Consider the following 15,671-nt stretch of genomic DNA (forward strand, 5'->3'; position numbering starts at 1 on the left):
CTAAACTATGTTACGGAAAAAACAACAACATATTCCCTGTGAGACTCTGCCTCCCTTTCTTTTTAACTTTAACATGTTCCACTCCTGATACTTCCTCCCACTCTGGTGGAAACAGAAGTTGAAGAGCTTTATTGAAGAAGGTGTTTGTCATGTCTAGGTTTTAAGGGGCTGATTAAATCTCTTTGAGCAATGTTATAAGGTCTTCTTCACGTTGATCATGAGTTTTTTTAACTCCACAACCGTCACATGGACTGATAACAGAGACAAAGGAGCACATTTATTCACACATACACACACATCTCATCACCACCCTCCTTGTTCATCCTGCATAATGGAAGTGTTAATTTGCAAGCATGGATGTTTTTGCATGCCTGAGTTTGTTTTGCAAGATGATAAACAAAATAAAGTAACTATTAAGGTTTTCATTGAAATCCTTTTAAAGTAGAAGTGGATGATTTGTACGTGAAGGCTGTGTGCAGAGTGCTGTGATGTGCTGCAGTGAGTCAAGAAGCGCTTGAGTCACAGCTGACCTCACAGGCAGACCTTCCAGATTATACCAGCACACAACAGCTGAGAGGAAGGAGCAGAGACTTTTCTTTTGGATCTGCTAGGATTCGTGGCACATATCAGTTCAGCAGTTTCAGCCAGATTGCTGGAGATCAAGTTACCGCCATTGTCAGCTCTCTGTGAGTGGGTGTTATTTGCATTGAGTGTGATTTCCCAGAAGAATGGAGAGCTCGACCTTATTTTGGAAGCTGACAGACGTTCATAGTTTCACCCCATTCCCATGCTGTTCTTTATTGTCTCCCATTTGCTGAAATGGATACATATTTATGCAATGTTTATTGTGTTTTTGTCCCTTTTGCACTTTCTTTCTTCATCTCACTGCTTGTATTTCTTGCTCCAATTTCCAGTGCTTTATAAAAGTGGTCACACGCCTGGAACATTTTAAGCTTTTTGCCACGTTACATCCACAAACATTGTTGTATTTTATTGAAAGGGCATCTGAAACACCAGCACAACGTAGCCCATAAACTGGGAGGAAAGGGACACATTATTTTCAAAACATTTTAATTTGAAAAGTGTGGCATGTATTCAATCCCCTTTACTGTGATAGCCCTAAAACAAATACAGTGCAACAAAGGGTTAAGCAAAAATTACTACCACCTTTTGCTGGAAAGTGTCTGTGAAAATCCATTTTCAAGTCCTGCCACAGATTCGTTTGATCTAGACTTTCACTGGGCCATTCTGAAACATGAATATGCTTCATTCCTTTGTTGCTCTGGTTGTATGTTTAGGGTCATTGTCCTGTTGGAAAGTGAACCTCGCCCCAGCAGCCTATTGCAGCCTCTAACAGGTTTTCTACCAGGGTTGTCCTGTATTTAGCAACATTCTTATTTCCATTATTTCTTTGACCAGCTTCCATGTCCTTAAGAAAAGCCTCCCCACAGCATGATGCTGCCACCACCATGTTAGGTACCTTTGAGGGAGTTTGGCTGCAATAGATTTTACTTAGAGCTATCAGAGTAGAAACATCTGAATAAAAATGCACACTGCACTTTTAAGATTTTTATTTGTAAAAACTGTTGAAAAGCATGTTTTCCTTCCACTTTGCAACTATGCCATATTTGTGTTGGTCTAACACAAAATCCCAATAAAATACATTGTAGTTTGTTTCAACATGACAAAATGTAGGATTTCAAGAGGTGTGAATAGTTATGTAAGGTACAATAACTTATTTGCAGATTTATTTTTCTGAACTGAGGGAGTACCAACTGGCTTAGACTGAATGAATATGAAACAATGGACTCAGAGCACAATGGGCACATCAGCCGTAAAAGGCACGGCTGTGGGAAGAGACGGACATATATCAAAATATTTTCACAAAGCAGTCTCTGCCATTCTCCAGGCAAAATCACACCCTGCCTTGTGTCTATGTTTCTCTTACGTTGGTATTGAAAAAGTATGCAGCGCTCTTCTAGTCTCTTTTATGTCTTTTTGTCAAACTGCCTTTGCTCGTCTCCAGCTTAACCTTTTACTCACACGTTCTCCGGGATTACATGAACCCATCTTGTCACTGTCAAGTTATCACAAATCATCCTCCATCATGCTCAAGACTCTGGATCTTTTTTTCCTTATTCCCCCACACCTCACCTGCCCCTTCCTTTCTCCATCAGCTCAGTGACACAGCCTGTCGACATGGAAAATGTCCTGTCAGACAAAGCGATGTGTCGTGTGGATCGCAAGCTGTCCAATCCTGTCACAGCCATGAAACAATAGCTCAGCCAAAATACCTTAGAAGCCACAAATCTCATACGACTGTTTAGTAAAACTCTTGTGCATCTTGAATGACTCTCACTTTTCTGCTCAAAAGAAGAAGGAAGCCATGTTTTGGCTGAATAATCAGAATATTCAGAGCAGGAGCTTACTTCCTTATAGTAGATAAGGAAGAGAATTTAAAGGAGATGTGATAAAAACAGGAAGAGCGATCTGGGAGATGTGGAAATAGAAAAGATAAAAAGTGAGACATATTATCACAGACAGCAGGTGCTGAGAAATGGGCGAGAAAACTGCCTTTGTTTGAGTTTAGCTTTTTAAAAATTGATACTGAAAGAAGGAAATGAAAGAGAAAAAATGCATGTAGAAAGGGAAGCCACAGTGCCTTGCAAAAATATTCATAGCTCTTAATTTTTTTCACATTTTGTCATATTAAAGTCCCCAACATCGGTGGATTTAATTTGGATCCTGAACAGAAAGCGGTACAAAATCTAAAAAGGGTGGTCTTTGAAGAACCACATTTTGCTGCAATTACAACTGGCAGTCTATTGGGGATGTGTTTTAAAAGCATTGCACACCTAGAGGCTGAAATGTCTGCCCATTCTTCGCAAAATAGCTTAAGCTCAATCAGATTGGATGGAGTGTCGGTGAAAAACAAGTTTCAGGTCTGACCGCAGATTCTTAGTTGGATTTAGGTGTGGACTTGAACTGGGCTATTCCAACACATGAATCTGCTTTGATGTAAAACATTCAATTTCCACTCTGTCTGAATGTTCAGGGTCTTTGTCTTGCTGGAAAGTAAAGAGCCACCCCAGTCTCAAGACTTTAAAAGGTTTTCTTCAAGGATTGCTATGTGTTTATCTCCATCCATTTTCCTAGCCACTGTAATCAGCTTTTCTGTCCCTGTTGAATAAAAGCATTCCCACAGCATGATGCTGCCACCACAATGTCTGACTGTAGCGGTGGTGAGTTCATTATGATGGATAGTGTTAGTTTTAGAATTTTGCATGTATGCCAAAAAGATCAATTTGGGTGTCCTCTAACGAGAGCACCCTCGTCCACATGCTCGCTATGTCTCCTGCACAAACTGCAAATGGGACTTAATATAATTCTGTTTCTGTCATGATGTAGGGTTGTTTGGTTATTGGTTTGTCATGTTCATGTTTTGTCAAGTTTGGTTTTCGGATCTGGTTATGCTTTTGTTTCATGTTTTTCTAGTTATATTTCTGTTTGTTTCCTTGGATTTGCGTTCTGTTCAAGCCATGTTTTGCTCCTGTCACGTTGGGTTCTCTGTCAATTAAGTTTATTCGGTTCACCTGTCCAAGTTAATCTGTCTCCTTGCTCCACCTGTACCATGGTATGGTACTTTTAATTTGGTCCTCTGTGTTCGTTTGACATATGAAAAACCAATACCATAGGATGAGGTTTGTCGTTTTCAGTTACAAAATCTTAAAAAGGTAAAAGGGGTGTGAATATAAATTTGCAAGTTACTGTTGAACCAGTTTGATGACAACAGGAGGTCAGACACTGGAAAACCAAGGAACATATTGAAAGCAATAAATAGTCCAAGTTATGTTATGTACTGAACCAAAATTAAACATTAAGCTGGCCAAGACCAAAATGTGTACAGCTTTAAGTAGTCACGGCACTTTGTTGCTCTGATGAGAAGCTCCAGTGCTGTTGTTGCAGAGAGCTGCTGGTAAAGGCCTTTCATGTCAGCACCTTCTAAAGGCTCACAGACACACTGTGATAAATAGCAGTAGGATACCTTAAAGTGTCCTGAGCAGCACTGCTTTGCTCTTAAGGTTAACTGCTGACCTGTAAGAGCAAGCATCAGCAGCCATTTATGCTCCGTGAGACATTTTACTCCCACAGTCCGAGTTCAAGATTCAGCACATGAATTCGTGGGGTGAATGAACGGCAGGACAATGCCGTTGCTTTTCCCATGAAGTGGCTCGCTGGGCTGTTGGGGGCTGCTTCTGCCTCACTGTATTTCAATTCAAAGTGAGTGAGCTGAGCAGCCGGCGCAGGCCTGCACCTCGATAGGATAATCACAGCAGCCTTCTAGCATATCTAGCACGATTGCTGCTCTGTTTTGTCATTTATCAAAGGTTTACCCCGTTGACATTTTTCTTGGTGTGATGTGGAAGAAGGGGCTGATTTTGATGAAAATGTTTGAAAGGCCATGTTCAAATCGCAGTGTGGCATTCTAAGCTGACTTTCAGGCTTCATGTTCTATGCTGTACAAGATTGGTTTTTCAAATAAAAGCTTCACACATCACGGAAATTAAAAGCCTTAAGGTTTTTGACTCTGTCACTTTATTGTTCAGATCAATTCAGTTCAGTTTTTCTAAAAGCACTAATTAATAAGAAATGTCTTCTAAAGGCCAGATGTATATCCAACTACTGTAATTAGATTTTAAGGGTATCCCAATTCAGTCTTTATAAAATACTATTAATTCCAATACAGCACAATAATATGACCAGAATTAGAACAAACTGTATATAGGTCAGACTCATTTTAATTATAATACATTAAATTCTAAGTGATCATGTAATGGCAATTGGAACAAAGTTATCTACAGGGGTTGTACAATGAAACTGAAACACCTGTCATTTTAGTGTGGGAGGTTTCATGGCTAAATTGGACCAGCCTGGTAGCCAGTCTTCATTGATTGCACATTGCACCAGTAAGAGCAGAGTGTGAAGGTTCAATTAGCAGGGTAAGAGCATAGTTTTGCTCAAATTATTGAAATGCACACAACATTATGGGTGACATACCAGAGTTCAAAAGAGGACAAATTGTTGGTGCACGCCTTGCTGGCGCATCTGTGACCAAGACAGCAAGTCTTTGTGATGTATCAAGAGCCACGGTATCCAGGGTAATGTCAGCATACCACCAAGAAGGATGAACCACATCCAACAGGATTAACTGTGGACGCAAGAGGAAGCTGTCTGAAAGGGATGTTCGGGTGCCAGCCCGGATTGTATCCAAAAAACATAAAACCACGGCTGCCCAAATCACAGCAGAATTAAATGTGCACCTCAACTCTCCTGTTTCCACAAGAACTGTCCGTCAGGAGCTCCACAGGGTCAATATACACGGCCGGACTGATATAGCCAAACCTTTGGTCACTCATGCCGATGCCAAACATCGGTTTCAATGGTGCAAGGAGCGCAAATCTTGGGCTGTGGACAATGTGAAACATGTATTGTTCTCTGATGAGTCCACCTTTACTGTTTTCCCCACATCCGGGAGAGTTACGGTGTGGAGAAGCCCTAAAGAAGCGTACCACCCAGACTGTTGCATGCCCAGAGTGAAGCATGGGGGTGGATAAGTGATGGTTTGGGCTGCCATATCATGGCATTCCCTTGGTCCAAAACTTGTGCTAGATGGGCGCGTCACTGCCAAGGACTACTGAACCATTCCTGAGGACCATGTGTATCCAATGGTTCAAACATTGTATCCTGAAGGCGGTGCTGTGTATCAGGATGACAATGCACCAATACACACAGCAAGACTGGTGAAAGATTGGTTTGATGAACATGAAAGTGAAGTTGAACATCTCCCATGGCCTGCACAGTCACCAGATCTAAATATTATTGAGCCATTTTGGGCACTTTGGGCCATACTAATAAATTATTGTGGTGTTTCAGTTTCATTGTCCAACCCCTGTTTATAAGGAAGCACACCTAAAGGCATGTAGTCAGTTAAATTTGCAGCAACCCATCAACCTGGGTCAGGGTAGGGTTAGTGCAAGCATGTCGCACTGTAAAAAAAATAAATAAAACAAACTCCAGCAAGGTCATCATGGGAGTTGGGAGGAAACACAGGAAATCCCATTGGACTAGAAGTACTTTCTATGGGAAAGAAAGGTAAAAATAGCAACCAAAGTTAATGGGAGTAATGTCTCTGTCAATTCCTCGGGTGTAGCTGCCTTTCTAGAGGAGAACGTTCTGCAGAAAAGAAAAACTAGGAGAGTATGCAAAATTAATGGCAGCCAGAATTCTGTCAGTGTCTCCATCCAAGAACGAAACATAGCTAAATGCTTACTGTTCTTTCGATAGAAAAGAAAAACTAAGAGATTTTACAAAGTTTTTGTCAACATTGCCTCCTACCGCTACTTTGCCCAGGAAAGAGGACAGCTAAACACAGAAGCACTGAGCCATTAATACTTTCTACAAGAAAAAAAGCCAAAGTGGGTAAATAGGGTTTATCGCAGCCATATTTGTTCAGTGGTTTTGGCCAGGGAAGAGAAAAATGGAGAGCTCGACCGAGCCTGGAGTACTTTCTATAGGAAACAAAAACAGCAGAACACAGTCAATGGCAGCAATAACTCTGTCAAATATGGCATAAAGACACAACTAAACACAGAACCACATTCTATGTTTTATGCTACTGCGTCAGGAATTGACTGTACCTTTTTCTGTCTTACTACAGGGTGGTGGAGGACACAGATATAAATTTGCAGGATGTTTCCTCTGAGGTAAAAGATGAGAAATTCATTTTTCTATGGTTTGTCCATTTTTGGCACTAAAATCTGCTATTTAGTTTTCTGATGCTAGCGTTAATGCATTTTTCCTGATCATCAAAGTACTTGCTTCAGGTGCAAATGGGAGCATTTGTTACCCATCACAAAATTATCTTAGAAAGGTTTTTATTAGAAAACAGTCTTGTTCAAATGAGGCTAGTAAGGATCAGTTTGTTTGTTTTTTTCTAGTCTGATTTGGGTCTCATTTAAAGAAACATGTCAAATCTACTGGAACTTTAACATGAAAGACATCTGCAGATATCTGTGTGCGATGGCTGTGCTACTTTATATCCTGAGTCTGCACACACAGTACAGACCAAAAGTTTGGACACACCTTCTCATTCAAAGAATTGTCTTTATTTTCATGACTATGAATATTGTAGCTTCACACTGAAGGCATCAAAACTATGAATTAACACATGTGGAATTATATACTGAACAAAAAAGTGTGAAACAACTGAAAATATGTCTTATATTCTAGGTTCTTCAAAGTAGCCACCTTTTGCTTTGATTACTGCTCCGCACACTCTTGGCATTCTGTTGATGAGCTTCAAGAGGTAGTCACCTGAAATGGTTTTCACTTCACATGTGTGCCCTGTTAAGGTTAATAAGTGGGATTTCAAGCCTTATAAATGGGGTTGGGACCATCAGTTGTGTTGTGCAGGAGGTGGATACAGTATACAGCTGATAGTCATACTGAATAGACTGTTAGAATTTGTATTATGGCAAGAAAAAAGCAGCTAAGTAAAGAAAAACAAGTGGCCATCATTACTTTAAGAAATGAAGGTCAGTCAGTCCGAACAATTGGGAAAACTTTGACAGTGTCCCCAAGTGCAGTCGCAAAAACCATCAAGTGCTACAAAGAAACTGGCTCACATGAGGACCGCCCCAGGAAAGAAAGACCTAGAGTCACCTCTGCTGTGGACGATAAGTTCATCCGAGTCACCAGCCTCAGAAATCGCAGGTTAACAGCAGCTCAGATTAGAAAACAAGTCAATGCCACACAGAGTTCTAGCAGCAGACACATCTCTAGAGCAACTGTTAAGAGGAGACTGTGTGAATCAGGCCTTCATGGTAAAATAGCTGCTAGGAAACCACTGCTGAGGACAGGCAACAAGCAGAAGAGACTTGTTTGGGCTAAAGAACACAAGGAATGGACATTAGACCAGTGGAAATCTGTGCTTTGGTCTGATGAGTCCAAGTTTGAGATCTTTGGTTCCAACCACCGTGTCTTTGTGCGGCGCAGAAGAGGTGAACGGATGGACTCTACATGCCTGGTTCCCACCGTGAAGCATGGAGGAGTAGGTGTGATGGTGTGTTGGTGCTTTGCTGGTGACACTGTTGGGGATTTATTCAAAACTGAAGGCATACTTAACCAGCATGGCTACCACAGCATCTTGCAGCGGCGTGCTATTCCATCCGGTTTGCGTTTAGTTGGACCATCATTTATTTTTCAACAGGACAATGACCCCAAACACACCTCCAGGCTGTGTAAGGGCTATTTGACCAAGAAGGAGAGTGATGGGGTGCTGCGCCAGATGACCTGGCCTCCACAGTCACCGGAACCGAACCCAATCGAGATGGTTTGGGGTGAGCTGGACCACAGAGTGAAGGCAAAGGGCCAACAAGTGCTAAGCATCTCTGGGAACTCCTTCAAGACTGTTGGAAAACCATTTCAGGTGACTACCTCTTGAAGCTCATCAACAGAATGCCAAGAGTGTGCGGAGCAGTAATCAAAGCAAAAGGTGGCTACTTTGAAGAACCTAGAATATAAGACATATTTTCAGTTGTTTCACACTTTTTTGTTCAGTATATAATTCCACATGTGTTAATTCATAGTTTTGATGCCTTCAGTGTGAAGCTACAATATTCATAGTCATGAAAATAAAGACAACTCTTTGAATGACAAGGTGTGTCCAAACATTTGGTCTGTACTGTATATATTAGTAGATGTTCGCTTTTTTAATAACACCCAACATTACAGTGGTTTGCTAATATAAACACTGTATTCTGCAAGGATTTAAAATGCATCCTGGTTTCAGATTGAAGGTCATTAGATTTAATCTGGTCTCTGTTCTTTAGTTGTACACCACCTAACATGAAAGTAGAGAGGAGTTCAAGAGCAGGAAATGCACTTTTAGTTACCGCAAAGCACACAGACTTTACGACATCCTACCTCACACATCCAAAAGCTGCTTTTTTAGTTATGTGGACACATCTACACATACACACCTACCTCACCATTGGTGTGTCCCAGCAGCTCTCTAGCATCTCTCTTTCATATTTTTTTCTGTAACCTTACTCTTATCTGCATGCTATGAATCAGAAGGAGTCTGTGAATCTCTCTAGCATTGAGTGGCCAAAGAGAGGACATGGCTGGCAGGGCTACATGGATCCCGCTGGAGGGAAGAGGCCAGGCTCCATTATGTTTAAATGGATGAGTGTAACCTTGCCCGAGGTGTGAGTTCACACACAAATATCTCAGGCTGTGGTCCCACTTTAGTTGCAACAGATCTTTAGGGATTGTGCAGTTTATAAGATTGTGTTTTTTCCACTATGGTTGGTCAGAGGTTGCACTTGTTTAAGTGGAGGTCATTGGAGTGCAGGTTTTATCATTTTCCATAACGCATCAGCCACTTCAGAGTGTGTTTGTGTGTCAAAGAGTAATATTGGTTCTTTCTTGGTCTACAGGTTGCAGCAGAGAGGCCAGACACAACACAGAGCCTGTGGCACCGTCTGGACCACCGGTATCCTTTCACTGCTTTTTCTTTCTGTGAAAGACTCCAACATCACAATAGTTAATGCAGTAGCCGTTATCGTAGTGTCATATGGTAAGTTCAAGACAAATAATACTCACCATCAGTGACTGAAGGGAAAATCTGGTACATGTCAGTACTGCAGATTTTATCCAAAAGGCATTGAAGCACCATTAAATGCAATAAATGTGTATTTCTTTCGTTTTGCAAGAATTTAGAAGCATTCAAAATTTTTCAACTCACATAGTAAAAACCAAACCTTTAAGTGATTTGTAATATTATTTAAGTATCAGATGTTTAAATACAATTAACACTGAGAACTAGCACTGTTTTCCTCGGATATGACACAACAGAATGGCCTATTTCTTTTAGTTACTGGCTACTAGGTGGGACGAGGATCCGTTTTTACTTTTGCCACCACCAACAGTGACGAGGATAATGAGGGAGGTAAACAACAGCTCCAAAGCTCACTAAAACCTCCACGAAGAGTGGCACCTTGGTGTCACCAGGTCTCCATGACAACCATTATAATTATCTACATTTTTTTGTACTACCATCACAAACAAAAACATAAGATAAGATCCAGGAGTTATGAAAGTAAGATGATCAGAATGTTCAGAAACGTTTTTTTCAGCAATCCAAATCTTCCTGTTTCCCTGGGGTATAAATATGACAAACAGCCATTTATCTAAGTCACTCTTGAAAATACAATAGAACATGCCATTCAAGAATTGCAGATGTGTGTTGATCTTTGTAAATCCAGAAATGGCTACAAGAAAATAGCTTCTGACTTAAACTTTCCCCTTTCTACAGTCAGACAAATAGCTAAAATGTGTAAAACAACTGAAACTGTGACAGTTAATGCTGGATGAGGAGCCAACTTATTCTTGCTGCCATGCACAGTGAGGCAGGGATTAGGGAAGCAAAATAAATCTCCAAAGTTCACACATAAGCGAGGAGATTACACTCCTGCAATAAAATCTACATTTATTTTTAGGTCTTCTACACATCTTTCCCAGGGATGCCAATAAATGCGATGGGTGCTGTACCTGTCAGCTGCAGTATTATTATCATCAAAAAGATGTGAGACATACTTCAATGTTTGAGAACACACTCTGCCAGTAAAACATGTTAAATCCAATTAGATTTGATACATTTTCATGATTTTGTATTCAGTATGATCAGCCACAATAGCAAAGCAAAAACACCTCCTGTTTTTCTCTTATGACAAACAAAAAACTATATCTTTAACTTTGGTACATCCTGCTTATCTCAAAATGTGAAAAATCTGTAATGAAGACACTAAATGTTTGTGTTTTACAGAGTGATGCAGAATCAGTAACATCAGGTGGTTATAATAAATTAATTCTGACCTTTCAGTAGAACTGCACGAAACTCTATTTAATTTAAGATAATCAAATTTTTCCCACTTTCTGGCCTCATGACTTGGCTCTGTTTAGTGAGAAGATTATTTTTCCGTATTGCAATCATTTCTGCAAATTGATGAGATGAACATGCAAAGATTCAGACCACTGCTTTGTTTATCTGAGTGAATGTGCGGTAATTATAGTATTATCAGTACATGTAAACGAAAAAAGAAGAGGGAAACTTCATTTCTTTGTAATTACGGCTTTTCAGTCTGCTAATTTGCTTTGAAATCTGTTTTGGGTTTTTTTTTCATTTGGGTTTTTTGTACTTTGTTTTTTTTATCTATTGTCTGCTTGTGGTTAATTTATTCTTTTTAAGCATTCTTACATCTTTTTCTAGTCTTCTCACTCCTGCTGTTTTAAATGTTGTTCATGCTGCATTTCTTCAGGTAAATGTACTTTTCTTTCTGTTCTTCTTAGATAATTTTGCATTGGGTACTTGAGTGTTTGTTGTTGTTTTGTGCCTCTTTTTATCAATTATTGTCTTATTTTAGTCTCTTTTTGGAAGATCATCAATGGATTATAGATTTCATCTTTTTCCTGACATCTGTTTTGTCTTTGTGTGAATTTGCATATGCATATCTTAAACCACTCTTATTTTTTTGCATTTTGAATTGTAGTGATTCAAAGTCAAATTTTACGTTTTGAAGTAATTTTAAGTCCTGTTTTTCCAGACTTTTGAAACATTTTTCATCCTTGTTTGTGTTTTTTTTTTTTTTTGGCTTTGGCCCTTTTACTTGTTTTCAGAATCAGAATCAGAAAAGCTTTATTGCCAAGTACGTTTTTGGACATACAAGGAATTTGTTTTGGCGTAGTCAGTGCAATACAGTACAAATTAAACAGTATAAACATATCTACAATATAATATAAATATATGTGCACAGTTTTAAGTGAATATGTGCACAGTTTTAAGTTTCATTCTAGTTCTTAAACTTTCTGTTTATTTCTCCCCAACTCAACAGATGAACCAGTATTTTATCTACCTACAACAGACAGCTTAGCAAAAGAACCCATTTTGTTTTTTACAGACCCATTCTTAAAGAACAACTAATTTGTACCAGTTTATTTTGGTTAATTCTGTAACAATGGCAGATGAATATTTATTTGATGGGTATAAACCAGTATTTTTACACAAAGAAAGTAGTTACTAAAACATAGCAGCCAAAAAACTGATATACCTGCATGGTGTGCAGTGTATCCTGAGAAAAGACTTTGCACAATGTTGTACATGTGCTTATTTCTGCTTGTACTGTCGATTTGCTTGAGCTTCTTGCAAAATGAAACAGATATTTATCAAAAACTGGCCGTCACATTGTTCCTTCTTCCTTTTGAACATCTCCATGTTCCTGCCACTAAAATGCCTCCTCACAGTTTGATATTGTCTCACCCACACCACACACAGAAGGGTGTGAAAAAGGGATTGACTTTGTCTGCTAAAGAAACACGGCACAAGATATCTAAGCTCATATGAGACATCTTAATATAAGAGAATTCACATTTATGGATATCTTTCTTTTGTCTTTGGGGATTATTTAAAACCAGACAGCAACTGTTCACATAATGAGTATGAGCATTATGTTTTCTTTAAGGATCAGACAGATTTTAATCAAGCACTGTTTGAGCTCATGCTGCTGAAGCACAGAATAAAGAAGTGGGGAATGTGGCTGAATACATGAAGCTGATTACAAGTTTGTTTTTATGTGTGGGGGGTTTTGTGCTGGTGATGATTTTTAATTAGTTGCACCATCTGAAAACATTAACTTTTTATAAAGGAAGTTGTTGGCTGTCTTGAAAACTACTGTAGTGGAATACTAAAATATGATGTTTGCACTGAACCTTTTTACATGTTCAGGTTACAACCACAAACTTTAATGAATTTTATTGACATTTTATGTGCTAAAACAACACAAAGTAGCACAAATTGAGACATGAAAGAAAAATGCTGATGATTTAAATGCAGCTAACTATGTGTGATGGAAAAAGTACTTATTCAACCCACCTAAAACCCACAACCCCCTTTGTGAAACATGGTGGCTTCTTCATGCTTTGGGGATGCTTGTTAACAACAGGGACAAAGAAGCTCTTCCATGTTGATCAAAAGGTGACAGTATCTAATAATTCTCAAATAATTTTCTTTGTGTTTTGCAGATGAAAATTTGGCGTTCAAATGTTTTCAACCCCCCTGAGTACTTTTAAAGAATCACATTTCAGTGCAGTTACTACTGCAAGTCTTTTAAGGTATGTATCGACGAGTTTAAATATATAAAGAATGAGCTTTTTTCCAGTCAGACCGAGTGGATACAATTTTCAAATATTGCCACATATCCAGTCTCAAATCTTTGAAGAAAAGCCTTCCCCAAACCATGATGCTGCCACCCTCATGTTTCATGGTGGGGATGCCGTTTTCAGGATGATAGTTTTTGGCATGAAGGAGAAAAACCTCAGTTTTTGTCTCTTCAGAGCCACTTCTTTCATATGTTTACTGTGTCACCTACACAATTGGCAACTGACTTATTCTCATTCCTGGTTATCAGAGTAAGGGAGGCTGAAAACATATGTATGCAACACTTTCTATTTTTATATGTCAAACTTTGTGAGGATCTGTCACATAAAATCTCAGTGAAGTTCTTTGAAGCTTGTAGTCAGAAGTGTTTTTCAAAAACACTTTCACTCAACATTGCGAGTTAATTTTTAAATATTTAATAAGTGTCAATTTGAAATTTAAATAAAAAACCTGTGATGTTTTCACAGACTGATAGGTCTCTACTGAGACTATAAGTGGGGGCTCAGACATCAGTTACCATCACTGAAACTCATCCCTAAAAATGTGTCTGCACACACTGTACCCAGTGGCTATGGTTTAAAAGCACACATAATGGTTTCATTTGCACATATGTGGGAGAACAGTTTTTTTAAGTATTATTTTTATGCAAATTAGAGGCAAGGCAAGAAGATGAGAGAAACTGTGAACAGGATGAAGAGGATGAAAGAGCAAGTTCCGACTAGTGTTTTCATAATGATTGTGAGAAAAACACACACAATGTGAAGGTGCTTTCAGGTAGAACAGAACTTCCTTCTGCCACGTAGTCTTGTGACACCTGCGAGCTTGGCTCTGCTTGGCGTTCTGCTGCTCTCTTTACTAACCACACCTTAGGCCTGGGTGGAGGAGTCATTAGGGACAAACAACTCCAAGGTGTTCATTTTTGGTGGAGATCAAAGTCTGTTTAATGTTTGCTGCTAAACTGGTTTGAATGCTGTAGCTTTAGAGGCTGGAAACAGATGACTCTGTTTAGAATCTGGCGTCTCAACGACGGCCACCCAAGGTTAAGAAATTTAAAGCCAGTGTTTCCCATAAATGTGATCTGGCTTTAGCAGGATTGTTATCTCTATGGTTAGATTTAAATCCCTCATCTTTATGGGTGTCTTCTCCTTCTTCTTGTTATTGTTGGCTCCATCCCCACCAAATCCATTTTTTCCTGTTAAAGTGCATCCAGAAAATATTCACAACGCTGCACTTTTTCCACATTTAGTTATGTTGTAGCCTTATTTCAAATAGTATCAAATTAATCTCTTTCCTCAAAATTCTACACACATTGTGACAATGTGAAAAAAAAAACATTTTTGATATTGTTGCAAATTTATTACAAATATAAAACTAAGAAATCTCATTAATATAATTATTCACAGCCTCTCCCATTAAGCTCAAAATTGAGCTGAATGCATACTGTTTCCACTAATCATCCTGGAGATGTGTTTACAGCTTAAATGGAGTCCACCTGCAGTAAATGTTGTTGATCAGACATGATAAGAAAAGGCACACCTGTCTATATAAGGTCCCAAAGTTGACACTCCATGTCGAACACAAACACCAAGCATGAAGTCAAAGGAATTTTCTGTAGACCTCCGAGACAGGATTGTCTTCAGTCACAAATCTGGGGAAGGATGCAGAAAAGTTTCTGCTATTTTGAAGGTCCCAATGAGTGGTCTCCATCATTTGTAACTGAAAGACATTTGGAACCACCAGGACTCTTCCTAGAGCTGGTCGGCTGTCTAAACTGAGCGATCGGGGGAGAAGGGTCTTAGTCAGGGAGGTGATCAAGAACCCCATGGTCACTTTGTCAGAGCTCCAGTGTTCTTCTGTAGAGAGAGAAGAACCTTCAAGAAAGACAATCATCTCTGCATCAATTCACCAATCAGGCCTTTATGGTAGAAGGGCCAGACGAAAGCCACTCCTTAATAAAATGCACATGGCAGTCTGTCTGGAGGTTGTCAAAAGGCACCTGAAGGACTCTGAGAAACAAAATTCTCTGTTCTGATGAGACAAAGATTGAAATCTTTGGTGCAAATGCCAGGCATCGTGTTTGGAGGAAACCAGGCACTGCTCATCACTAGGCCAGTACCAACCCTATAGTGAAGCATGGCGGTGGCAGCATCATGCTATGGGGATGTCTTTCAGCAACAGGAACTGGCAGACTAGTCAGGATACAGGGAAAGTGAATGCAGCAATGTACATCTTGGATCAAAACCTGCTCCAGATTGTTCTTGACCTCGGTTCATTTTCAACAGGACAACGACCCAAAGCACAAAGATCTCAAAGGAGTGTCATCATATTCAAAAAGACTTTAGGCTGTAATTGCTGCCAGAGGTGGACTAAATGTGGAAAAAGTGCAGCGCTGTGA

At 39.5% G+C, this 15,671-nt stretch overlaps 1 protein-coding gene across 1 annotated transcript in view; it reads left to right on the forward strand.

The window, feature by feature from the left end:
• LOC124857749 (sodium/hydrogen exchanger 9-like) overlaps positions 1 to 15,671 on the forward strand; it is a 118,640-nt gene that overhangs the window by 90,832 nt on the left and 12,137 nt on the right. The window contains exons 13-14 of the mRNA XM_047349156.1: positions 6,719 to 6,764; positions 9,501 to 9,556. Of these exons, the coding sequence (XP_047205112.1) occupies positions 6,719 to 6,764; positions 9,501 to 9,556 (102 nt within the window). The remainder of the gene's footprint in view (positions 1 to 6,718; positions 6,765 to 9,500; positions 9,557 to 15,671) is intronic.

Source organism: Girardinichthys multiradiatus, chromosome 21 (genome assembly GCF_021462225.1).
Source record: "Girardinichthys multiradiatus isolate DD_20200921_A chromosome 21, DD_fGirMul_XY1, whole genome shotgun sequence".
Taxonomy (NCBI): Eukaryota; Metazoa; Chordata; class Actinopteri; order Cyprinodontiformes; family Goodeidae; genus Girardinichthys; species Girardinichthys multiradiatus.